Raw genomic sequence first — 27367 nt, 5'->3', positions numbered from 1 at the left:
TCAACACATTGCATCATAAGTGCAAGGGGGTTGAGGATGTTGCATAGCATTGTGTATTTCAACAGTAGCATATCACCTCCAGAAACAATACTGTCTCATTCATCTTATTCATCTCATCATTATTCAAATATTTTCAAGATGAATTGGGAAATAAAGGTGACCAAAGAAGCTTAAATCCACAAGGGATAATTTTGAAAGATCATCAAGTATATGCATTTCACATTAGACCTGCTTTTCATCCAAGTTATCATAAATGGCCTGTTAAGAACATGAAGCATTTTAAACACACACACAAACACACAAGCCTTTTCTTCAAGTTACTTTCAGCCGTAACCACATGCATGTGCACGCACAGCTCTTCCTATTATTCCTGAAGTATCCACAAGAACTTGGAAAAAGACACAGCCGCCTTAACTATTCAAAATGCAGTATTTCATATGTGCTCCCTTGCATTTCAAAGTGGTTCTTTTGAAGCATTTATACAGCCCCTAGCCTGGGGTCTTCCAGATGAATTAGAAGTCAATATTCAAAATCCTCAGAAGTTCTGGACTTTTAACATGTATGAATTTGCCAAATGTTGGCATTTTTGTCCAGGAATAATCTTTAAGCTAGAGGGACGGGGTGGCTCAGTGGCTAAGACGCTGAACTTGTCGATCGAAAGGTTGGCAGTTCAGCGGTTCGAATCCCAAGTGCCGCATAACAGGATAAGCTACCGTGACTTGTCCCAGCTTCTGCCAAACTAGCAGTTCGAAAGCACATAAAAAATGCAAGTAGAAAAATAGGGACCACCTTTGGTGGGAAGGTATCAGCATTCCGTGCACCTTTGGCGCTTAGTCATGCTGGCCACATGACCACGGAGAAGTCTTCATGCTGACAACAGCGCTGGCTCTTCGGCTTTGAAACAGAGATGAGCACCGCCCCCTAGAGTCGGGAACGACTAGCACATATGTGCGAGGGGAACGTTTACCTTTACCTAATCTTTAAGCTCTGTTTCTATGTTATGCTCCTCGTTCAAGGCTCACATTTACTTTGTGTGTAAAAGATGGCATAAGCATGAGTTTGTGAATAATAAGCCGCCTAATTCCCTGCTAAAGTGAAGAGGAAAATGGTTTTAAAGGAACAACAAACGCTCTCTTCAGCTATGCCCGTGACATGACTTCCTGTTGTCTTGAGTGCCACCACTTATGCGAATGTGGAAATAATTGCAACAGGTGGAACACTGCACAATTTGGAAGGGGCCAGGGACACAATCTTGTTATCACTGAAAGATGTTTGGGTCTTTGTGCAAGTATACTGTAAGCCGCCCTGAGTCTTCGAAGAAGGGCGGGGTATAAATGTAAACAAAAAAAAAAAAGGAGCATAAATGTGGACAGTATGCACAAAAAACAATGGTGTTTTTATAAAAGCTACTTCAATTCTTAATGTTTAATTTATGGATCATGAAATATTCCTTCTTGTATGAGTAAAATGTAGCCTTTCAAAAGTTCTTGAATTTCCATTAGCCCTTTTAGAATTTAGAATAATACGAAAGAGATAATGGGAATCTCATAATTCCTGGAATGCCTTATGCTTTGCTTGACTTTCTTTTTTCACTATGTTTGATTATATTTTGCTTTATCTATTACTTTTAGCCTATATAAAGACATCTTAACAGGATAAAAACATTACATATATTATACATTATGGATGGTACTGTTTCATCTTGTCAGTATGGATTATCAGATTTCACTGCAGGATGTCAGATTTTATTACTTTCATACATGTCTTTCAAGATTTATGCAGGGTGTCCAGAAATCTGTGGCAATCCACTTTCTTGCTAATCATGGAAAAAAAGCTATGGTTACTAAAATGTTTGTATAATAGCAGACCAGAAATAAACTGGCAATGCTCAAAACTGGCAATGCTCAAAAGTAATATGTAACCAGCATACTACTTTTAAAAAATAAATTCTGGTGAAATTTCTTAAAAGTTTTCCCTTTTCACAATAGCACTGAATAGCATTTCTAAAATTTTATGGGAACAGTATTAGACAATTAGATGTTAAACAATCTGAATCATAAGGAGGAATAAATTCTTATTTTATGGACGACATTAAAATACGTTCACCTTTTTCCATACATTTTGTCTCCCTATTATCAATTTTATTAATTGCTTCTTAACAGTATTACCTTCTACTTAAAAAAATGGAGTATTATTCGGAGTAAAATGAGATAAATGGATTCTATGGAGCATACACTACAAAATTCTGTTTCCCCCTTCAGTATGCTGATACCATAATTCATCTTTGCTATTAACAAGAGCTGTATTTCTATTTGAGGCATGGCAGGTATTTCATGTTTAAAATATAGTGTCATACACCTCACCTCTCTGAGATAAGGCCAACTTGACTGGCTTGCCCCAGATGGGCCCAGAGGAAGTTAAGGTGTTTCCTGAAGATGTAATGGATAGTTCAGCCAACACTTAGTTGCTGCTTGGAATGGGTAGGTGGCTCTTGGTTTACTGAGGAGCTCCAGGAGATGAAACACCAAAAGAAATGCTTAAGCCTCCCTGGAAGAAGATTGGGAGCAAGTCCGATCAAACATCTGGAATTATCTCATGGCAATAAGGGCAGAAAAAGGTAAGTATTTCTCCTCCCTTAATGCATATAGGGATAGCTATCCAATGGCCTTATTTAGGTTAACTCAGTCCCTGATGAGAAAGACAGGTCAGAAAATCATCTGTACGGCTACTTGCGATATACTAACTACCTGGCAGATAAAATTGCTTAGAACCACTCTTAGGTTCCAGCTGGTCAGGTTCACCAAATCCTCCATCTTATGAAATGACCTGGGATGAGTTTGAGTTGATCCTTGAGGAAGTCTTGAGGAAGTTGACAAGAGCTTTAGTGGTACAGTGGTTAGAATGCAGTATTGCAGACTAACTCTGCCCACAGTTTAGAGTTTGATGCTGACAGCTCACGGTTGACTCAGCCTTCCATCCTTCTGAGGTCAGTAAAATGAGAACACAGATTGTTGGGGACAATATGTCAACACTGTAAACCATTCAGAGAGTGCTGTAAAACACTATGGAGTAAAATATAAGTTTAAGTGCTATTGCTAAGAGACTCTATAGTTGGTCTAGCTTGACTACTGCCTGTTTAATGCAAGTACCTCCTGCATTATTAAGGCAGCAAGGGAGGTGACCTGCAAGTTGAATCTGTACTGCCTCTTTGAGAGGAGTGAAGCCCTCAAATTTTGAAGGTGTTCTCCTCCAAAAAAAACCAACCTCATTCAACTTTCTTTTTTTAGGGAAGGTTGTTGAGAAAGTAGTTGGACTTTCAGTCAGGTTGCAAGCCAAATTCAGTAGCAATATAGCTTCTGTTATCCCTGCTGACTGACTCAGAATAAAGCAGGTGCATTAATCCTTATGCTCCTTGATCTCTCAGCAGCTTTCAATAGTGTCTATCACAGTGTCCTTCTAGACCACCTACAGGGATTGGGAATTTAGACCATTGTTTTATGATGATTCTTCTCCTTCCTTCCAGTTACTATTAATGGAAGAAAAGAAAAGGGAGAAAGCTCCCTTTGGAGAGTTTTACAGAGCCTGTCAGTCTCTTCACATTTAGCATCTATGTGAAATTGCTGGATGAAAGAAATATACTAACCAATGGCAGTTTCATATGATTTAGTTTTAATATTGGAAAACCATTTAAGAGGAATAGAATATTATTAACCCTAAAGGAATTTGATGTGTTGGCTAGATTTAAAATAACCAACAACAAACATGTTAACAAAAAATATGAGATGGAAGCTCAAAAAGAAACATCTTTAAGACTGAGAAAAAAATTAAACATATATAGATTACTATGAATCATGAACTATATATTATTTCAAAAAACTTATGTCACTAAGTAAAATAAAGAAAAATGTCAAGATGGGGAAAGTTACAATTATCATAATCGAGAAGTTTCTGTGGTAAAAATTAATGTAATGATTTTCCCCCCAAATAATACCTGTTTTGACTAATGATGCAGCTTTTCAGCAGTGGCAAAAAAATACAGTATATCTAGATTTATATTCCGCTTAGTTTGGATGAAAGTTATGTCTATTGTTGAGAAATAAGAGAATGCTGGAACTAGAAAAGCACATGGTTTGGGTGGCATGTTTTTTTTTTAAATGATATGATAAAATCAAAGTTAATGTAGATTTCAAAAATCATTATCAGGAGCACGACATATGAATATGGAAATACAGACCCAGTCTTTGTCCAAAAATTCTTCTATTGCCATCAGCACATGAAGTATTTTATTGTACAGAGACAATGGGCAAAGAAAAATAGTTACTATATCAAGATTTATTAGTACAAGAGAATGGAGAACATAAGCGAAAATTGAGAAAAAAATTGACTGCAGAGGCATTTCATTGTCAATGGTTTTCAGAATTAAGAGAAAGATTAATATACATTTAAAAATGCCAGATACATAATATCATAAAATGGAATTTAAAAATGAATTATGTATAAATGTTGAGCACAATTGCTAAAAAGTATAAACTTTTATTGAGATTTGAAATAGAAAAAATAGGTTCAAGGGGAAGAACTTTGGTTTTAACAGGAGAGGAAGTGGTTAAACAGTTTAAAATTCACACTGTTCTGACAATTTAAGAGAATTGTTGTAAAATGATGAACCAGAGATACAGGTCACTGGAGAAATTGGTACAGCTAACCAGAGAAATTTTTCCAGATGCATAAAGGGACTAATTACTTTGGAAATATGAAAAACATGAAGGGACATTTTATCATGCATGGTGGACACGTGAAAAAGAAAAGAAAAAAGAAAAAAAAAGGACAGGAAACAAATGCATACAATGATGCAATAAATTTATAAAAATTAATATTCATATGAAACCACATTTTAAAATTAGGATTTATGGGCAGACAGTTAGAAAAAACTGTCTGCCCACAACTGTTTTTACATACTTGCTCCTATATGTATAAAGATGGGACAATACAGAAGGTTCCCACAATAGAGAAATGGACTGTGAACATGAAGAATGGCCTGTTAGATTAGGAACAAAACAATAAGCATTTTATAAAAGACTAGAAATCTTTTTGTGGTCGTTTTTGCTGAAAATGGAAAGAAAATCAGCTGATGATTTCTGGATTTAAAATGAAGGGAAGTATATAATGTAGTTCTAAAGGGGAGAAAATGATAGAATGTTGACTTATAACTGCTGTAAAGAAAATCAGAAACTGCTTCTTTAACTATTTTTTTTTCTCTGTTTTTAGCATTTTTTTTCTTTACCTGTTTTTCCTTTTCTTTTATACTCTTGTTCTTACTTTACTTTTATGTAAAAACTTTTCAATAAAATTTATAAAAAGGAAACCCTTCGTACAACATCATTTTTGTAGCAGTTTTACCGTTTCAGGATCGAAAGGCTGCTTAGACAGTTGATACTGCTCTAGTTACCTCATGGCAATATGTCTACTGCATAGGAGTACTTGAAGCTCACTTGGAAGATTCAAATGGTCAAAAATGCAGTTTGACAGGCAGTGATGGGTATGGCCTAGTACGTTTTCAAAGCTTCATGTGTTGCAAGCATGCTTTTGGGCACAATGCATTATAGAAAACCACATAAATGTGAAGAAAGTAAAACAGAAATTGCATGTTGTTAGGGCAAAACAATCTGATAAATTGTCTCTTTGTGATAAAAGTATTATTAAAACATAATGTTCTGTACTGTAAAACATAAAAAGTTATTTGATTTCCCCTATTAAATTTCATACAGGATTTTCCAGATATGTTGTTTTTTTGCCCATAATACAAAAAATATTTGAAACAATAGTTCCCTTTCAGGCATCAAGATGGCTGGAGTGTTTGTTGTGAATACAGTATTTTTGCTGTTTTCTGTTTAGTTATATTTTCTGTATCATGCAAATGATACAGAGATGAAGAAGTATGGAGAATTTAGAGCAAAATAAGAACTCCTACCTGAATTTGTGGTTTTAGAAGCTCTTCCTTTAGGGGCTGGGAGTAACAATAGTTCCAAAGACTGTGGTGGAATTACTTTCTCTTGCTTCATGTCTGAAAGCTGCAGAGGATCTTCTACAATCAGTGACTTTTTCTTTTCAGCCAAAAGGCTGCCTGCAGCTCTTGCAGCCACCTCCTTGAGTAGGGCTGCTGAAGAAGTCATTGAGGTGAGAGAAAGGAAAGAATTTGCTGGCGGTGAATGGTCCTGCCCAGGAGTCATGCTTCTTTCACTGACCTTCTTTGATAATGCAGCTAAGGTGGAGCTTGCTGATTGAGAACTAAATGGTGAAGGGAAGGTTTCAAACCTTATTGTAGGATCTTCAGTCCGAGAAAGAGACTTGTCCTGAAGGACTGCATTGGCAGCGGCTTTCAATTTTAAGATTGCTGAATCTGGAGACAAGCTGCAAGAGGGCATTGAGTTAGGCAACCATTTGCCTTGATTCCATATGAATCCTGGGTTTGGGCCATACTGATCGTTTTGTTCCTGCTTTTCAGCTAGCTTTCTTGCAAGGACACTTAACTGCTGGGCATGATGTGTAGCTGGAGAAAAAGAGATATTTGAGCCAAGATTTACTGGGGACTCAACCCGGCCATTAACTGTGATAGTAGTGTCTAGCTTGAGAGAACCAGCCTCCAGCAGACGTCTCAAATTACTACTCAATGGCTTGTTTGGCCCAGGATTATCATCGTCACAGATAGAAGATACGCTAGAAGAGAGATGTTCTCTGTTCTGTAATACATCTCTTATGGCCTCATTCTCAACAGCCACCAATTCCAATGTGTTGCTACTAGGAGTCCCGCTCCCCAAAGAAGTGTCTGGAGATGTAGATTGCTCTTGGATCCTGTCCTCAAAGGATAATTTGAAGTTCTCCTGGACTTCTCCATAAGATGCTTCTGATGGGGTTTCTGAAGAGTTCCCAAACCAATGCTCTTCTTCACTAAGTTCTTCTTCGGCTTCTTCCTGTCTAGTACCATCTGTGAAGAATCAAGATAAATATATTTCATTTTAAATTCTATCCATGTTATATAGACAATAAACTATTTGACTCAAATATACCACTAATGACATAATAACTAAGTAAATATTAAATTTATCAATATATGTTAGTTTAATTTTAGTAACACAACACAACACGGTAGTTCTATGGTAATAAAATGTGTAACATGAAGTATAAACAAACAGAATTCTTATCAAGTTCAGAATATTCTGGTCCGGCACGTCACAATAAGCAGGGATAAAACTTGATATTCCAGAAACTTAATTTAATATTAAGAAATCTGGTGTAAGAGAAGCCTTACATATATAACATAGTTAAAGAGGTTGTTTTATTTTAAACAAGAAGCAATATATATATAATTTACATGCTGCAGAAAACAGAAATTATGTTACAGGTCATGCACACACAAACATACATACACACACATTGCTCCTGGTTTAAATTTTAGGCTTTTTCCTCCCATTTACTCTAATTTTGCTATTTTTTTGATCTTCATAGCCAAGAGACATTTGCTTTCAAAGAGCTCTACTTTAGCCAGGTCCATCTGGATTTGTTTTGAGGAATTATAGTAGCCAAATAATCCAGCACAGGTATGTCAAAGCCTTTAACTTATAGTAGAGACTGTAATCACAAAGCCACTGAAAAATTACCTGAATACTCCAGTATCGACAGCAAGATTCTCAGAGTCAATGAGCAAATTGTCCAAATACACAATTAAAACTCACCCAAATTTTATGAAAATTGGTCATAAATTGCATGAAGACTGAAGGTACATTTAACAAATCCATACAACATTGCTGGACACTTTTTTTTTTTGTTCAATTTATGTAGCCAACCACTTCACATTTGCAACTCTGACTGTTCAAGTAATAAGAATAAAAATTAGTTAAATATTTATCTCCTTGAGTTAAAATGTTAACTTTCTTCAGCCAAATAAGGTGAAGAAGATAATTATCCTTAATTGTTATAGAGTTCAAAGCCAATAATCAAGGACAAATATATGGGGAAATATTCTATTAATAAAAATGATATATCACTTGAAGGGGGAAGAAAGAAGATAGGCAAATGAAGCCTTTCTGTAAACTCTCACCAATAAATACTTTTAGGTATGCTATCCAGGGGTGAAATCTAAAATTTTTCCCTACCGGTTCTGTGGGCGTGGCTTAATTGGTGGGCATGGCTTGGTGATCAGATGGCTTGGTGGGCGTGGCCAATAACAATAAATAATAAAAATAATAAACAAAGTATAAAAAAACAATAAGAGGTACCAAAAACCAACTTTCACACTTTACACACACATACAACACAACTGACTCACACACAATGTAAAAGCAGCTGCACTTCACAGTTCACATAGCCACAAAAAGCTCAAAAACCAACTTTCACACTTTACACACACATAACACAACACAACACAACTGACTCACACACAATGTAAAAGCAGCTGCACTTCACATTTCACATAGCCACAAAAAGCTCAAAAACCAACTTTCACACTTTACACACACACAACACAACGCAACTGACTCACACACAATGTAAAAGCAGCTGCACTTCACACTTTACATAGCCACAAAAAGCTCAAAAACCAACTTTCACACTTTACACACACACAACTAACACACACACACACAATATGCCACATACAGCTTTCTGAGATTTTGTGTTTTTGTGTAGTTAGAGTGAAACACTACAGAAACACACCAAATCTCAGAAAGCTGCACAAATATTTTATTTTATTTTATTTATTTTATTTTATTTTGGACTTCAAATTCCAGAGTTTCTCAGCCAGCAAAGCCAGCCAGTTGATCACTGAGGAAATAGATTAGCTGAGCGATTGATTCTGTCTGGCTGAAACTGAAACTGCTTTCGGGCTGTGGCCATGCGTTCATCAGTAATCAGGTAAGTGCCTTAGAATCTCTACTTTTACTTGTAGAAAACATGTTTTCTACAAGTAAGAGTACAAGTAAGGTTCTGCTGTTTTTTACTTTTAAAGGCCTGTTTTGGCTGAAGCAAAACCGGCTTTTGAAAGTAAAAAAAAACAACCCTCTGCAGATGGTGCAGAGGCAGGGGGCAGGGCCAGGGATTTTTGCTACCGGTCCTCCGAACCAGCCGCCGCCATCGCTACTGGATCGCATGATCCCGTCCGATCCAGGAGCATTTCACCCCTGATGCTATCTCTATATTTGATATCAAATTGTGATATTTCGTGGAACTCTGATTTTCAGGAACGAGAACAAATGGGGGGCGGGATGTTGCACTTTCTCTTTGCTCTTTTTTTTTTTTTGGCCAAGCAAGATTATTGTGGAACAGGATTGCATGGATATCTGAGGCCTTGCAGGCTATGAACTTTGTGTGACAAAGAAGCAATGGTTCCATTATCCTAATGAATATGTGGATTATTTCATTTGAACCCAGTACATTCTTATATTGATGCTCTGGAAGGAAGGAGGCTTTGGACGGCATTACATGGTCAGATTCTTCATAATAAAAATTTAAGTCTTTTGTGGGTCAACACAAGTTTTCTCACAGGGTGAGATCATCAGTGGCTTTGGGGTGAGATACCAACTGTACGCTGATGACATGCAGCTGTACTTTTCCACCCCGGGCCACTCCAACGAAGCTGTTGAAGTGCTGTCCCGGTGTGTGGAAGCCGTACGGGTCTGGATGGGGAGAAACAGGCTCAAGCTCAATCCCTCCAAGACAGAGTGGCTGTGGATGCCAGCACCCCTTGGGGGTAAGTCATTGGCCCCAAGGGAACGGGTGCGCAACTTGGGTGTTCTCCTGGATGACGGCTGTCGTTCGAAGATCATTTGACGGCCGTCTCCAGGAGAGCTGTTCGCCTGGTTCGCCAGTTGCGCCCCTTCCTTGATCGGGATGCCTTATGCACAGTCACTCATGTTCTCGTCACCTCTCGCTTGGATTATTGCAATGCTCTCTACATGGGGCTCCCCTTGAAGTGCACTCAGAGGCTTCAGTTAATCCAGAATGCAGCTGCGCGGGTGATAGCGGGAGCCGCACGCGGCTCCCATGTAACACCACTCCTGCGCAGGCTGCACTGGCTGCCTGTGGTCTTTCGGGTGCACTTTAAGGTTTTGGTTACTACCTTTAAAGCGTTCCATGGCTTGGGGCCTGGGTATTTACAGGACCGCCTACTGTTACCCCATGCCTCCCACCGACCCGTACGCTCACACAGAGAGGGACTTCTCAGGGTGGCATCCGCCAAGCAATGTCGGCTGGCGGCCCCCAGGGGAAGATCCTTCTCTGTGGGGGCTCCTACCCTCTGGAACGAACTTCCCCCTGGCTTGCGCCAAATACTTGATCTTCGGACCTTTCGCCGCGAGTTGAAAACGTATTTATTTACTCGCGCGGGGCTGGCTTAAGTTTTTTGTTAGATTTTTTAAATTTTAAATTTAAATTTTTTGATGAATTTTAATGGGTTTTTTAGATTTTATATGTTTTTAAATTTTCGGCCAACTGTATAATAAGTTTTTTAATTTTGTTTTTAATTGTATATTGTTCTGTTCTTATTTTGGCTGTAAACCGCCCTGAGTCCTTTGGGAGAAGGGCGGTATAGAAATCTAATAAATAATAATAATAATAATAATAATAATAATAATAATAATAATAATAATAATAATAATAATAATAATAATAATAATAATAATAATAATAATAATAGAAGATAAGGAAACTCAGTTCTTAGCTACATGGATTCAACTTCTCAAATCTCTGGTGTATACATGTGAGTGAGGGTGACGGAGGAAACACAGGATGAGGAACACTGACATCTTCTTTGCCCCTCTTGTACTCATATCACAACTTAAGTCTCCCATCAATAGCCAAACAGATCTAGAAATCCTCAAAAGCCCTGATAAATGAGTCCCATATTTCACCTGACATTTCCTCTTTTAAATGGTCTAAGGTTCTTTCATTATAGTTGAAGCCTAAGTTAACAGCATAAAGTCAGCGGTATTCTCTCACCTGGCACTTACCCTATCAGAGATGATAGTTTCCCCAACTAGGAATCTCTTGTTTGACTGAATCATTAAAGTTAGCCCTTATCAGTGTTAGGGTTAGTTCAGTGTTAGTTAGTTAGTTAGTTAGTTAGTTAGTTAGTTAGTTAGTGTTAGTTCAGCATTCAATACCATCATTCTAGACACTCTTCTAACTAAGCTAAACCAGATACAGGTACCTGAACAGACTTGTAAGTGGATCACAAGCTTCCTAACAGGAAGCAGCAGATGAAGCTAAGCAGGATCACATCAGATACCTGTACAATTAGCACAGGGGCCCCCCAAGGCTGTGTGCTCTCCCCACTTCTCTTCTCTCTGTATACCAATAACTGCATCTCCAACGATCCATTTGTTAAACTACTGAAGTTCGCAGATGACACAACAGTGACTGGTCTCATTCAAGACAATGATGAATCCGCATATAGACGAGAGGTCGAACGACTAGCTTTGTGGTGCGACCAAAACAATCTGGAACTGAACACACTCAAAACCGTAGAAATGGTGGTAGACTTTACAAGAAACCCTTCCATACTTCCACCTCTCACAATACTAGACAACACAGTATCAACAGTAGAAACCTTCAAATTTCTAGGTTCTATCATATTGCAAGATCTAAAATGGACGGCTAACATCAAAAACATCATCAAAAAAGGACAACAAAGAATGTTCTTTCTGCGCCAACTCAGAAAGCTCAAACTGCCCAAGGAGCTGCTGATCCAGTTCCACAGAGGAATTATTGAGTCTGTCATTTGCACCTCTATAACTGTCTGGTTCGGTTCTGCAACCCAACAAGAAAGACACAGACTTCAGAGGATAATTAGAACTGCAGAAAAAATAATTGCTACCAACCTGCCTTCCATAGAGGACCTGTATATTACATGAATCAAGAAGAGGGCCGTGAAAATATTTACAAATCCCTCACATCCTGGACATAAACTGTTTCAACTCCTACCCTCAAAACGAAGCTATAGAGCACTGCACACCAGAACTAGACACAAGAACAGTTTTTTCCCCGAGGGCCATCACTCTGCTAAACAAATAATTCCAACACTGACACTGTTCCTATGTCAGGAAATTGTTATTTGTCTAACTAGTTGGCAGGCCATAACTATGTATGTATGTTTGTATAAAGGCATGATATTGCTTTAAGGCTGTGCTGCATCATGCAAGCATCCTGATTGGTTGAGCTCTGTAGTCAATGTATAAAAGGACTACTAAATTATAGCTTGTTTGGGGAATCTACAGAGACGCTACAATATTGTAACCTGATGACATGCTGCAACTGTATTTGAGCTTTATGATCATTGCTTGATCATGGCTAGTTACTGATTCCTCAAGATACTGACTGTTGTGAATTGAACTGTGTTTTGCTGAACTGAAAGAAGACCTCACTTATTTGGTTGTGCAAGTCTATGTTTGGTAGGAAGTCTGACTTTGTATGTGTATGACCTGGAATTGTTTTCGGACTATGACTTTGCCTTTTCCCTAAAAGTAAAGGAATATCAAACCCCAGTTTGTCTGTAAGTGACTGTTATTGTATACAACCAGTTTCAGTCGTTTTCATGCCTAGGGTACTCTGCTCAACAGTCCACAATCTTGGTTGTGAACACAGATTACCCTTAACAAACCATTTATTAAATCTGCACTACTATTAATCTTCTCATCTTTCCCATCACCAATTGCTTTCCACTTATGACCGTGTGACTGTAACTTTGTTGCTGGTAATCCTTATGATTTATATTGATATTGATTGTTCCTGATTGCTTATTTGTACCCTATGATTATCATTAAGTGTTGTATCATTAAATGTTAAATTGTACCCTATGACCATCATTTGTGTTGTAAATGTTGTACCTTGATAAGGTATCTTTTCTTTCGTGTACACTGAGAGCACATGCACCAAGACAAATTCCTTGTGTGTCCAATCACACTTGGCCAATAAATTCTATTCTATTCTATTCTATTCTATTCTATTCTATTCTATTCTATTCTATTCTATTCTATTCTATTCTATTCTATTCTATAAAATTGATGCAGTTGTCCAAGCCTGCGCTATTCTGCACTAAAAAGAAAAGTGCCAAATTTGCAACTATGGCTATTTTGCAGCTGTCTTTCATTATTAAACTAATTGCATATAATATGTGAGAATGATTCATGGAAAAATCTTCATGTTTATAGAAATCTATAATTCAGGAAGGATACAAATTTGCCAGGATCCCCACCATATTTATCAGGTAGCAGAAGATGAGCACATAGCAGCAGAAAGTTGCTGTTCCTGCAGCCGACAAATCTTGGGCCAGAATTGGTAAAGGGAGCGCTGGTTATAGTAGACTCTGCCCCACTTGCTGAGCTACCTGGTCTATTTTGGTCCAGTTGCTGAAAGACCTGGTCCTGATAAGGCACAGGTGATTTGATGTATACTTAATGGGTTTCAAAGTGATCTATAATCATTATTAAAGCTGTTGAAGTATCGGATTTCTTCCATTACTATTATGAATAGAAACAGGCAGATCTTGCTATCAGATTTCACACCAGACATACAAATAAATCTTGATAATGAAGGCAATCAACTCTATACAGTATTTAGGAATTTGCTTATAGCAGAAGCTTCCAAATATGACATAGCAGACAAAAAAAGTACATATATAAATATGCCTATCACAGAATACAGAAATCAGTCTGTTTCTCTCTCCATCCTACACATCCACCTTTCCACCCATCCATCACTCGATTCATCCATCCATCCATCCTTCCCTCCCACACAGCATTTTTATTTTAGACCTCTTTTCCCCATCTTTTTTTTTAATCAATGGACCTTGGTTGTTTCCCATATCTCTGAATCTGCTCACTGTTTATATACAAGATGTACTAATGTCCACATATATTTTATGATTACAAATCAAAGATTTATAAAGCCAGAATGAGCAACAGGCATGAGAATTCTGGAAACTGTAATCTCAACATATCTGAAAGACATGTGCCTAGGAAAAGATGCTTTAGAGCTTTGTCATAATAATTTATATACTAAGAACAGCAACTTTATTTTCATGGAATATTACATCTTTTTTTCAAACTATCCATGTCCTTCAGAATACACTTCCGACAACATTCACACAATCTCATAACACCCGGTTCTCTGATTACTTACAATGCTTAACATCTCAGAACTTTGGGAACTTTTGAGTATACTTCCCTCTTGCTTTTAAAACTGTATAACTGTGTTTTTTTTTACTCAATTTACCTTTTTTATTCTTTGTTCATACAGTCAATATTTCCTTAATGTTAGGTGCCTAAACTCTTTTTCAATCTCATTAATGCTATGTGTACAGCTTTCCAGGCACAATTCTTATGTGGATTTTTGGATAGGAAAATATAGGTGCTATTCACTTTACTTTGAAACTAATTTCCACACTGCTTAGAAGTCCAGTTGCAGCAGAATGAATAAATCTGCAGCTAACTGAACTTATACTTAGAAAGAAACAGCCTCACATCTCCAACTGAAGAGCAAGTTTTCAGTGATTTGTTTTCTGAAGTATTGAAAAATCTATGAATGCAGAGGCTCTAGAACACGGGTGTCAAATTCACTGCATCATGTTGCCATCATGTGACGTTTTGCAATGTTTTTACTTTGCAGAGTTGGGGTGGGCGTGGCTTGCATGTGATGTATCCGGCCTGTGTGCTGCCTATTTGACACCTCTACTCTAGAATAATTTGCCATGAACAACTTACCATTGGACAACTCACTGCAGCCAACTCGCCGCAGGGCAATTCAATGCTGTATTAATCATTTCATTCAGTTGCTTTTACTATTGGTGACCATGTTTTCATCAAAATTATTGTAACTTTATTTTATTATTACTAGCCACAGTTCTGTTGAAATTAATTTAAGTTTGTATTTGGTGAGTTGTCCTGTGGATAGTTGTCCCAAGACAAGTCAGTGGCACCAAGTTATCCCACGGAGAGTTGGCTATGGAAGTTGGCCATAGCGAGTTGCGCAAAAAAAAGAGGTTAACTTATTCATCTAACCCTTTTTCAAATTCTACCAGGAATTTAAAATAGCTCTTTATGTCTCTTATCTTTGAAATATTAATAACTATTCAGGGTATAATTTTAAATAACATTAAACTTAAAGAAAATGAACAACTTTCCTCTCCTAAGATTCCTCAGAAACAGAATAGTTCTTTCATAAGAATGTATTCTAAAATAGCAAGGTGAAATGAACACTTCTCATAGAATTATAATTGGTTCTATAACTATTTTTTCGTACTACTAGCAATTTTAATGTACCTTCTGAGATGTTTCTGGCAGTGTTTAAAGAGTGACTCTAGGTAGCTCCTCCTCACCATAGGCATTCAAAGGGTGACAAATATGATCAAAGATTTTTTGTGCATCTTTGGCTTGCCAAACCTGAAGTAATCTAGAACAGTGGCAATGTCAATATAAAATGGAATTTATCCTCCTTGCCCGATAACTTTCATTAACATGACTGCTTTGAAAAATGAATGTTCCAAAATACAATAAGAGTTACAAGAAGATGATTACACTATCAAAAGCAGTAAGGAAAAATAACCCAATTACATGGACATTCAGATGGAACTGCAAACCAAAAATGGATTACAATGAATGGATTGGATGAACTTCCAATTATCTGGTGAAACAAACATATGAACAAAATTATTATTTGAGTTTGTATCTGTTATAATATACAAAGCATCAATCAATTACTGGCTTAATGATTAATAGCAGAACACTGCATCTATGTGCTACTGAGTGAACTTGAAAAACTGTTACAGGCATGACCATTTGACACCTGCCTAATTGTAATTTAGATTCAGCTCCTGCTTTTCAGACATGCTGAGATGGCTGATAGTAATAATTGTTTTAGTCTAATACAATTTGATGATTTAAAGCTTTAAGAAGATACAATTCCAGTGAATGTGTCTAGGTAGAAAAACAGGTTTTTCTTTTGGATATTATGATCTTGTTAGCAATTTTGTCTTATATACATTTTTATTATAATTTCCTTATTTTGTCCTGGATTCTTCAAAACACTAGCACCTATAGAAAAGAGTCTTCTGGAAATGTTTTGTCATTTACCTCACCCCATCTATAGGTATGGATGACGTGTGTTATTGACATGCTAACGTCAGATGTTGGAATGCAATGATTTTTTTTTTTAATTTTGTCACAACAGTATATACAATCATCAACATAAACAATAACCCATCATGAGAGAAAAAAGTATATATAAGTAAAAGTATAAGTAAAAGTATGTTAGTGTGAATGCATATGTCGTTTTGAAATCACTAATGTTGTGGACGCTACAACTTTTATGAAAATGTAATGAACAGGCTGATACCATAAACCAGTGTAAAGCAAATGAGCTTACATTGTTTGTTGGAAATGATTAGGAAGGAGGTTCAAAAGGTGGAAACGGGCAGTTTGCCTAATAAACATTTAATCTGTCTTGATTCTACCTTTACTTTTACTAAAATAGCTAACAATCATATTCTCCAAAATCAGCCATTTTGCCAATGTTGGCAGTAATCTAAGGGGACACAAAATGATTACAGGAGCTATACAGCCTCTCCTAATCTAGATTCATTGGGTAGATCAACTTCATGGCACGTGACCAACTCTATGTAGAACTACAATCATTATTTTAAAAGACTAGTTTTGAAAAACATGGAATTGAAAACGTCTATGTACATATAGTAGAATGTCAGTGAGATACTTCTGAATAAATTTGTGTAAGAGTGAACTCTACAGAGATTCTTCAGTTGTAAAGAGCTGTTTCTCTGTGTGTTATGGAATTATTTTTACCTAAGCCAAACAGATTTGTAAACAGATTCTTAAACTTTGGCACTTTTTAGCTGTTTCCGATTTTGTTCCCTGCTAAAAGTTCTAAGATCTGCTTACATCTAAGTTTTTCTTCCTGGATTGGAATTATTGCACTGCCTAATTACATGATGATGCCACATAGCATGTTTCCTAATTAGCCAGTGTCACTGAAGACACTGAATGTTTTTATCCCAATAACTTGCAACACCAGAAAATATTTATACTCACATATTATAGGGTACCCAATTTCGATCAGTCATTTTCTGTTATTGTAGTAGACATAGTCAATAAAAATTGGATTTCCTGAATTTTTCTGCCAACAAATACTATCAAAGGGCATCAACTGAAAATGGACGTTGGTCTTACCTGAGACGTCCTTTCTCAGCAAGGAGGAAAACGGCAGTCAGGCATGGGTTAACTCTTGTGTCAAGCTTGTAGGACCGAGTCTTTAATTTGTTTCAAGCCCCGCCTTATCCTGTTGTCTCTCCAGTTTTTGGCGAGGAAGCTGCTCAGACTCTACGTGTCTTCCTGAAATGACAAACAATTAATGTACGCCCCCCCCCCCCATGGATAAACATCGGCCCCAGAAGGGTGGGGCTGACTGCCATTTTCCTCCTTGCTGAGAAAGGACGTCTCAGGTAAGACCAACGTCCATTCTCCAGACAGGTGGGAAAACGGCAGTCAGGCATGGGACATACCAAAGCTAGGTGATTGTCCGGGAGGGTGAAGATAGGCCGATGAGTCATGGGTTGTCGTGTACACTTTGCAAAACTCGTCTACCGAAGGATGCTTCTGCCGATGCATAGGTATCGAGTTTATAGTGTCTGATGAAAGGCGATGGTGAAGACCAAGTTGCCGCCCTGCATACTTCCTCTAAGGGCGCCTGGGTCGCCCAAGCTGCCGAAGTGGAGGCACTCCTCGTGGAGTGTGCTGTGATGTTCTTTGGCCGAGGAAGAGATTGCAAATCGTATGTCATGGCTATGGTGGCCCGTATCCATCTGCCAATGGTAGGTCCTGAAACTTTGGAGCCTAACGAAGAAGGTTGGAAGGAAACAAGGAGAGCTTCCGTTTTACGAAATGGAGAAGTACGATGTAAGTATATCTTTAAGGCTCTTCGGACATCCAACGTATGCCATTCATGTTCCTTTTGATGTCTGGGTTCGGGACAGAAATTTGGGAGAATCAGTTCCTGAGAACGATGAAATAGTGAATTAACTTTTGGAACAAAGGTTGGGTCGAGACGCAGAACTACCCTATCGAGGTGAAAAATGCAAAGGTCTTTGCGTGTTGAGAGCGCTGCCAATTCTGAAATGCGCGAGCTGAAGTTATGGCAATAAGGAAAGTCACCTTGAAAGTCAAGAGTCGTAAAGAAGCCTCTCGGAGTGGTTCAAATGGCGCCTCATTAATGTATTAAGAACTTTATTAAGGTTCCAGGATGGGTACCTGTGAATAGTAGGAGGATGCAGGTTAGAGGCTCCCTCAAAACAATCTGATGACTGGATCCTTTGCCAGGGACTCTGATGAGCTGAAGGTAAGCACCGAGGAAAGAGCTGCGACTTGGCGCCGGAGGGTGTTAGGAGAGAGACCTGACGTCAGGCCCTCTTGTAGGAAACCAATGATGTGAGATAGGTCAGGATTCCTAGGTGAAATGGACCTCTTTGAGCACCACATCGAGAAAGCTTTCCAAGTGAATTGGTATATGCGCCGTGGATGGTCGCCGTGCCGCCTGAATTGTCGGTACTGCATCTGGGGAATGTTGAGACCGCTAAGATGTCCCGCCAATCGCCAGACGGTGAGTTGTAACCACTGAGGTTCTGGATGGATGAGAACGCCTGACTGAGAGCAATCTGATTGTCTGGTATGCGCCAAGGTGTTGTCACTGAAAGAGCTTTGAGGTCCGCAAACCAAGGTCTCCGAGGCCAATGAGGAGCCACTAGGATTAGTTCGGCCTTCTCTTCCAGGAGTTTTCTGATTACCTTGGGAATTAATGGAAGCGGAGGAACGCATAAAGCAGTTCCGTGGCCATGGTGATCTTAGCGCATCGACCGCTTCCGCTCCTGGGGACGGGAACCTGGCAAAGAATCTGGGTAGTTGACGATTTGAGGAGTTGCAAATAGATCCACCTTGGGAAGACCAAATCAAGGGAAATCTTTTGAAAGAGAGCTGGATCTAGTTTCCACTCCGCTTGATCTATTTGTTGGCGACTGAGGGCATCCGCCCAACATTTGCTGTGCCTGAAATATGGGAAGCTCAAGCGAGAGAAGGTTGAATTCGCCCAGTGGCCGAGGGTCAGTGTCTCTGTCATGAGGGTTCTTGAATGTGTGCCTCCCCATCTGTTTATATGGGCTTTTGCTGTTGTGTTGTCTGTGAGCACAAGAATGTCCTGACCCTTCACTAAGTCGTGGAAGTGGAGAAGGGCCTTGTGGATTGCTCTTAGTTCTAGAAGGTTTATATTGAGTTTGCGTTCCTGTGCTGACCATAAGCCTTGAGCCATATTTGGACCCAGGTGGGCTCCCCATCCTGTGAGACTGGCATCTGTCGTAAGGACAATTCTGTTGGGTTCTCTGAATCGACTGCCCTTGGACAGAGCGTCTGATAGCCACCACTGGAGTGAAGTCAGTGTCTTTGGTAGAAGACGAATTCTTGTTAGTGATGTGGACTGGCCTCTTCGTTGATACGGGAGCAAGGTCCATTGTAGTTCCCTGCTGTGTAAGCGAGACCAGGGTACAATTCCAAAAGTGGAAACCATCTTCCCCAATAGTTGAGAAAGAGATTTCAAGGGACTGGATCGGGAATAAATGATCTGTCTGACCAGATCCTTGAGACTATTCTGGCGATCCTGGGAGAGGAATACTAATGACTGTTTGGAATCTATGATAGCTCCCAGGTGTAAGATAATGTTGGAAGGTGAGAGGTGGCTTTTGGCCCAATTTATGGAAAAGCCATGTTCCTGTAGTATATGAATAGTGGTATTTAGGTCCCGATGAGCCAAGGGCTCAGATCGACATGATGATAATATCATCCAGGTAGAATTGGATACGGATGGGATGAGTGCGAATGTGACCAATTAAGGCTCCCATGACTTTGGAGAACACTCTAGGGGCTGAAGATAAACCAAACGGAAGGGCCCTATATTGAAAATGTTGGCCATTGTAACAGAAACGGAGGTATTTTCTATGTCCCGGGGCAATAAGAACATGAAGATAAGCTTCTGTTAGGTCTATTGAAGCCATGAAATCCTCTGGGTGAATGGCTTCTAAAATAGAATGTAAGGACTGCATCTTAAATTTTCGATAAGCAATGAATTTATTTAAGGATTTAAGGTCCAGAATTGCCCTCCATCCCCCCGAGGGTTTAGCTACTACAAAAAGTCTAGAGTAAAACCCCTTGCCCTGATGAGACTGTGGAACCTGTTGAATAGCTTTGATATTGGAGAGATGAGTAATGGCCTCTTCCATGATAGCACGGTTATGACTGTCGTGAGAAATGGGACAAGGAATAAAAAACCTAGGGGGAATAGAGGTGAATTCTAAAAAGAGACCTTCCCTAATAGTCTGTAGAACCCAAGCATCCGAAATAGTAGATTCCCAGTGGGCGGAGAAAAGGGACAGGCGTCCGCCAATGGGAGGGGAAGAGAGTGAATTACTTAGATCTACGGGAGCCCCTTCCCCTACCCCCACGGAAGGGCTTTCTGGAAGAAATCTTGTAAGGTGTTCTGACCTGATTGTCCTGCTGAAAGGAGCTTCTGGGTTGAAAAGGTCTGTGTTGACGTGGCTGGTAGAAGCTGGAATCGGAACCCCGAAAGGACTGATGACGAGAATAAGGAGTTGAGCGAACGTCAGAGCGCCTGGACAATGATGGAAGAATCTTCCGCTTATCTTTTGTTTCAATCAAGAGGGGTTCAAGTGATTCCCCAAACAATTTTTCTCCTGAAAAGGGTGATGAGGCTAGTCTCCATTTGTTTTTGACATCTGCCTGCCAATTACGAAGCCAAAGGAGCCTGCGTGAAGTGATAGAAGACCCTATGGCCTTGGATGCGAAACGAGCGGCATTGAGTGTGGCATCTGCCGAGTATTCCAGAGCTGCAATGATCTTGTTAAGGTCCTGGTGGGATCTTGTATCTGCTGGGTTTGTCCTTGCTTGTAACTGCTTCAACCAAATGATGGTTGCTCTGTTGAAAAAGGATGCTGAAGCAGCCGCCTTCACTGACCAAGCTGCCGCCTGATGCCCTTTTATTAGAACCTTTTCAGCCCTTTTATCTTCAGGACGAAGATATTCCTCTGGGGGTCCCGTTATGTGGAGGTGGCAGAAAGAGAGACTATAGGATTGTCTACTGCCGGTACCTGTAGGAGGTTGGACATTTCAGAAGTCATATTATATAAACGTTTGTCTAGGCTGTTTGGAAAAGGTCCAGAACCTGGGACTCCCCATTGTCGTTGAACCACATCTGTAAATAGTTTGGGGGACGGTACAGCGTCTGCTGTTATTGCTGGTTCAGAAAATAAAGTAGTAGAGGGATCATCCCCTTTCTCCCTACTAATTCTAGTTGTGGCCACTTCTCCCAATCGGGTGGTCATTTGGGCCTTATGTAATAGTGATTTAAAGACTTGAGGATTAAATAATCCAATGAAGGCTGGTTGTTCAAGATCTAAGCCTTCATCTTCTGAAAGGGCCTCATCCCTAGGGATCTCTCCCTCTGACAAATATTCTTGATCTGAATGGTCAGGAGATCCCGCCTGACCGTGTTCTGACATGATGTCTTCAGACCCTAGATGTTCCTGATGAGATCTGGCGGGAGGAGCTTGAGGCCTAGACTCCTGCTGATAACATTGCCTGAAGCTGGATCGAATTGCATCAGCAATGAGAATCCCAAACTCGGAGGAAGCTGTAAGCCCCTGGCCCTGGATAGGATTGGAATGGGCGCTGTTTGAATGGGCTCCTGGTATTAGAATGTTGGCTTGGTCTTATATCAGTTTCTGGCATAGTCTGAAACAATGGGGCCCCATCTATAGGGACTGGAGTAGATCCTGTAGTTGGTTGATCTGGTGACCAATTAGGAGGTAAAGAGGTAACAGATGCTGCCCTGTGGGGACTGTTCCTCCTCCCGTGAAGGAGTAGTACTCACAGTGGACTGAGGTCTGGAAGTGAGAGAGGCCTGGTGCTGGGCCTTGAGACTGCCTTTTCTAATGCCTTATGTCTCCTCCTTTCCTCCACCGTGGGTTTGGATTTGAGTTCAGATCCCTTACTTTTGGAAGATCTGCCTGTAGGGGCTGATGTTCCTCCTGGGACATCCTCAGGAACCCGGAGGTGATATTTCTTTCTTTATTGGTCTTTTGCTCATTTTTAATAATCCTCAGGAATAAGCAGGCAAAAGCTTAGTAAGAATCGCTTCCCAATATGGCGACCGCTAAAGGAACTTTAATTGCCTTCAAAATGGCGCCGGAGTCTTTTCGCCAAAATTAGCTGCCCGAGAGATCGCACCAATATAAACTGCCCCTTGTGGCCTCAGAGGCAAAGCTCAAGTAAGAGGCCCCACTCTACTTCCCCCACGATTTCACCAGCCGGTGGTATACTTGCGTGAGGAGGGTTCTGTAGCGTCAGCCAAACTGTTCTCCGCCGCTGGAGCTGAGGTCGGAAAGATAAGGGCTGTAATAGATCTCTCGGTGCGCCGTTTTAGCTGCTCAGCAAAGGCTGTGAAACGCAGCTTGCAGAAAAACTCCGCCCCCTTTGCAGAGTTGGGAAGCTAAGCAAACCTCTCTGAGCCCCGGGAGGTTGCTGAGGAATGAATCTGCCAGCCGGCAAGATAATAGCTTCTGCTGCTCTCCTTTTGCCGATTGAAATCTGAATCCTTTGTAAATATTGTAATAACGCTGAAAACTTGATTAAATAAAAGCACAAAATAAAACTAAAGCTAGAGCTAACTTAGGAGCTCAGGAAGACACGTTGGTCCAGCTTGGGACCGAGTAAAAAACTGGAGAGACAACAGGATAAGGCGGGGCTTGAAACAAATTAAAGACTCGGTCCTACAAGCTTGACACAAGAGTTAACCCATGCCTGACTGCCGTTTTCCCACCTGTCTGGAGAATAAGCAGTTCACACACTTAATTTTCTACAGTGTTCAATACACATTTATTTTTTATCAAAAGCAGTGTAATGTTATAATAATATAATATAATTAATTTTTATACGTTACATTATAAAAAATGTGAACATGCATACATTGAAAATGACCCTTTGCCTATATTCTTTATAGATAATACAAAAGTAGGTAGATTTTGTCTATGACAATCAGTCCCTGACTTAGACTTTCAAATGTTCCGGCTTGGCAGTTATTGCCACTATAATTGAGCCTATCCACCTTGCTTCTGGTCTTTTTTCTCTTCTCTTTCTGTCAATCTTTCCCAAAATGAAGGCCTTCCCAAAGAACCAGGTCTTTGCATAATGTGTGTGAAATGCACTTAAAGTACTTTAACCTTATTTACTTGCAACTGTTTTTCAAAGTAGTTCATATCAATGCCACTCAGTTTACAAGGCACATTAGGAAAAGGTAATGAAGAGAACTGGAAAAGTGGAAGAGTTGTACTTCAGGACTACTACAAAGTGATGAACTATTAGCAATATTTAAACATACTTTCAGCAAAATGGAAGTATTGTTTTTTACATCAAAGGATGAGATCAGATTGGTTTATTGCTTGGATTGATGTAGCCTCCCTATGGCCAAAGTCCCCAATAGATTAAATCTCCTCTTACAAAGGCCACAAAATAGTGTAATTATCTTGAAAAAGTCTACAAAATCAAATAAAATGAGTGAAAACTTTTTTAAAAAATGAAAAAGTCTTCCTCCAATAAGAAAAAGAATGCCAACAAAATAGATTGCTAAACTTTCAGCTGAAAGTTTACATAATTTAGTGGACATTGCAGCTCAACATTTCAACAGCCTCTAGTAACACCTACCCATTCTTGATCCTCCACGTGACCTAAAGAACCTACCGTACTCGTCTTCAAGCATATACTGGAAAACTTCCTTGTGCCTGTGAGTGGGTGCAAGAGTCTTAATTTTCCTAAGAATTTATAAGCCCTTACAATACCCTTGCTATTTTTTTAAGCCCACTCCGATTAAAACATCAGTGCACTTTGATGCAAGCAACATTTTTTACTGCTGCAATTTATTTCAACCTGTGAAGGTCACCAAGGCAACTAGTTTTCCGATTGTTCCAGGAGGCAAAAAAGATACAGAGAAGATTTTGAAACAAGTGTAATTAAGGACATCTGATCATAAAAATGCAGGTTTCAGTACAGCTGAAGACTTATTTTGCCATAACTATCAAACCCAAACCCACACCTATTTTTTTTAAATAATGAAACACATTGTAAGTTTTCAATGCCGATAGGAAAAAAAATATCAAAGTGCCAATTAGATTGAAAACTTGAGTGGATTAATAGATTCTTCTAATAGAATGGAGGACACAGTAATCAGTACTATGTATATGACACATTTCCTGCCATCATCTAAACCCACAGAATCTGGCCATCCTGATGTTGAATTTCTGCCATCAGTCTTAGCCAATTATGAGGAATGTTGACAATTTTACTCCAAACACTGAAGCCTCACTGCTTACTCCTATAGTAGCTACCGATAGGCTCAGAGGTTTATTTCAGAATTTTAACTAGAAATCCAATACATTTAGTAAACCCGAGACACTACTTGCAATAAGATCTCTTTAAAGTCAGTCTGTGGGGAACTGGTAAGTGGGAACCCCCTTTTTTGTGACAAGAGAATCTGTTTTCTGTCCCTAATGTCAGCAAAACAATTCCAAGAGTGTTATATTAAAATAGCACAGGTGAAGAATTTGATCCTTCCTTCCTTCTTTCCTTCCTTCCCTCCCTTCTTCCTTCCCTCCCTCCCTCCCTCCAGCAATATACCACTTTTTTCTTAGCACAAAGAGGAGCAGCAACCCTAGGAAGAATATTTTGCCAAACATGGAAAGATAAATTGCTAGTAAATTCACTATGATAGAAATGAAGAACAATGAGAAAACAATGGCAAAAGGGTATTTCTAAATTTATATGGCATGGGGAGAAATGAGAATTAGATACAAATTACTGTAAGATGCCAAAAAAGGTTTATGTTTACCAGATTTAAAATTGAAAGTGTTGAATCTAGGAACATTCAGTATTATGTATGCTATGCCTAATGTACTACATTAGTTGCCGATAGATATAATTCAAATTTCTGAAAATAATTTTTAATATACTATATGGCTTGGTACATAGTCACCTTCAAGATCTGCTTCTCCAACCAGAATCAACCCACCAATACTTTTGTCCCAAGAAAAATTGTTATTCTCCATTTTCATGAAATGAAATCATGAAATCTGTAAGACCAGATGAAAATGATAGTCATAGTCTTATGAAATGGCTGCCCTTTCAAAGCTAGATTTATCTGTGACTGTCCAAAAGCTTCTAATGACAGAGCACTTTTGGATATCATTTGATGATTAATAAATTCATGCCATCTGGGTTTATTTTATTGTGGTGACTGTCATTTCTTTTCCTTCTTTCTTCATCTTCTTCTTTTGATTTTATTTTAAAGTTAATATATTGTTAGATTTACTGTGGAAGTTTTAATTGTCTCACGGAAATTTTAAATTGGGCATGTATTGTTATTCTTTTCACGAACTACTGGGAGTCTCTGTAGAATTGGCTGAATATAAATGCAACAAATAAACAAAAACAACAAAGTAATCTTGCCTCAACAATAGCAGCATCTGCATGACTTTATTTAAGCTCAGTACCTAAGAATAGCTAACTTTGCTATTAATTGAATGAGAGACCTCCAGAAACTACCAAATTGTAGAGTATACTAACTATTCCAGAAAACAAAGAGACACTATTTTTGTTCTGTTGCCAAAAACCTTAATGGATCTGTCTGTGAAGTTTCCAGATAATCAAGATTAACTCCAAGGAGACTTGACTTCATGTGAATCTTTGAGCAGGAAAATAGGGTAGGCCATTTATTTGTCAATCTTAATCAGGAAAATAACTTAGGTTGGTCTGTGGCTGAATATATCAATACTTCTATATAATTAATATTTTATAGATATACAAATGGGATAAGAAGGCATAACTCTTCTTAAGACTTGATTAACTGATTGATTACTTCTCCAATTAGGTTTTTTAATAGAAACATAATTTTAATCTATTTATCTGTACATTAGCAGTACCTATTATAAGAAGACATTGCCATATCAATTGTTTTATCAAAAGTGTTACTTGAAAAGATTAAGACTGAGTTGAAAGTGGATATACAAATGATAGGCTATGAGATCGACATGGAAAAAGATGTTGCATTGGGCATACAAAACAAACAGGCTAATGGTATAATTAAAAAAGAATATTCATAGTAAAAAGAGTAACCTGTACAATTTTCCTATATTAGCATTACAAAAGAGGCTTGTTACAATTTTGAAGACTTTCATGAGAAGGGGCAAAGAAAAAAATTCAAAAAGTTCTACAATTTGAATGAACAAAAGATTAAAATTGTTAGAAATAGAAGGAATATAAAGTGGGTTTATTTGATTATTTGATCAAGACAAAATAGAAATATTATGTCCCAATAACCCTTACTGGACATTTCTGACACCAGGACTAAAATGACAATACTTTATGGATCATAGAAAAGAGCTGGGACATGGGAAGAAGAGGGCCGCGGTGTGGCTCAGGCTGTAAGAAGCCTGTTATTAAAACACAGCTGCCTGCAATTACTGCAGGTTCTAGTCCCACCAGGTCCAAGGTTGACTCAGCCTTCCATCTTTTATAAGGTAGGTAAAATGAGGACCCAGATTGTTGGGGGGGCAATAAGTTGACTTTGTAAATATACAAATAGAATGAGACTATTGCCTTACACACTGTAAGCCGCCCTGAGTCTTCGGAGAAGGGCGGAATATAAATGTAAATTTTAAAAAAAAATGAAGAAGAGGTGAAAAGTTATTAACATTGTTTATACTTGTCTTTAAGATAGGAAGTAACTTCTTTATATATTTATGTTTTTTACTATATTTTTTCTTTCTCTATTTTTCCTGTTTTTATTTTCTATTGGTTCTTTTATATTTGTATTTGTCTTGTATTAGTCTTTGTTTTTGTAATTGTAATCTTTAATAAAGTTACTATTTAAAAAAGAGATTACTCTGAGCTTATTTTTAAATATTCTGTAGACAGATTGTGAATTTATTCTCTGGGTGATAAGGAACTCTAAGGAAAAATAAAATAAAACAGACCCAAAAAGCTGAGAGAGACCACTGTTACAAAATATTGAAGATGTTGTGAGGGAAAGGATAGTAGCAAATGAAAAGAAGGGTTTAAGTGGTGGTGGATGAAATGGATTATTTTGGGAACTAATATAGGTGCTGAACAGAAGCACTTTACACTACAAGAGTTGCTGACATCCTACTTATCACAAAAAATACCCGTGACATATTGTCCAAATCCAAAGATTTCCAGCTGAT

General features: G+C 38.7%; 1 protein-coding gene across 4 annotated transcripts in view; it reads right to left on the bottom strand.

Moving 5' to 3' along the window:
- The window catches only part of ZNF827 (zinc finger protein 827), a 147602-nt gene that overhangs the window by 101877 nt on the left and 18358 nt on the right, over window positions 1-27367 (bottom strand). For all 4 annotated transcript variants that reach the window (XM_058192656.1, XM_058192653.1, XM_058192655.1 and 1 more), the window contains exon 2: window positions 5969-6982. In XM_058192656.1, the coding sequence (XP_058048639.1) occupies window positions 5969-6982 (1014 nt within the window). The remainder of the gene's footprint in view (window positions 1-5968; window positions 6983-27367) is intronic.

This window comes from Ahaetulla prasina, chromosome 8, assembly GCF_028640845.1.
Source record: "Ahaetulla prasina isolate Xishuangbanna chromosome 8, ASM2864084v1, whole genome shotgun sequence".
In the NCBI taxonomy this organism is placed as follows: Eukaryota; Metazoa; Chordata; class Lepidosauria; order Squamata; family Colubridae; genus Ahaetulla; species Ahaetulla prasina.
The sequence above is the reverse complement of the archived record's forward strand: the minus strand, read 5'-3'. Positions and strand labels throughout refer to the sequence as shown.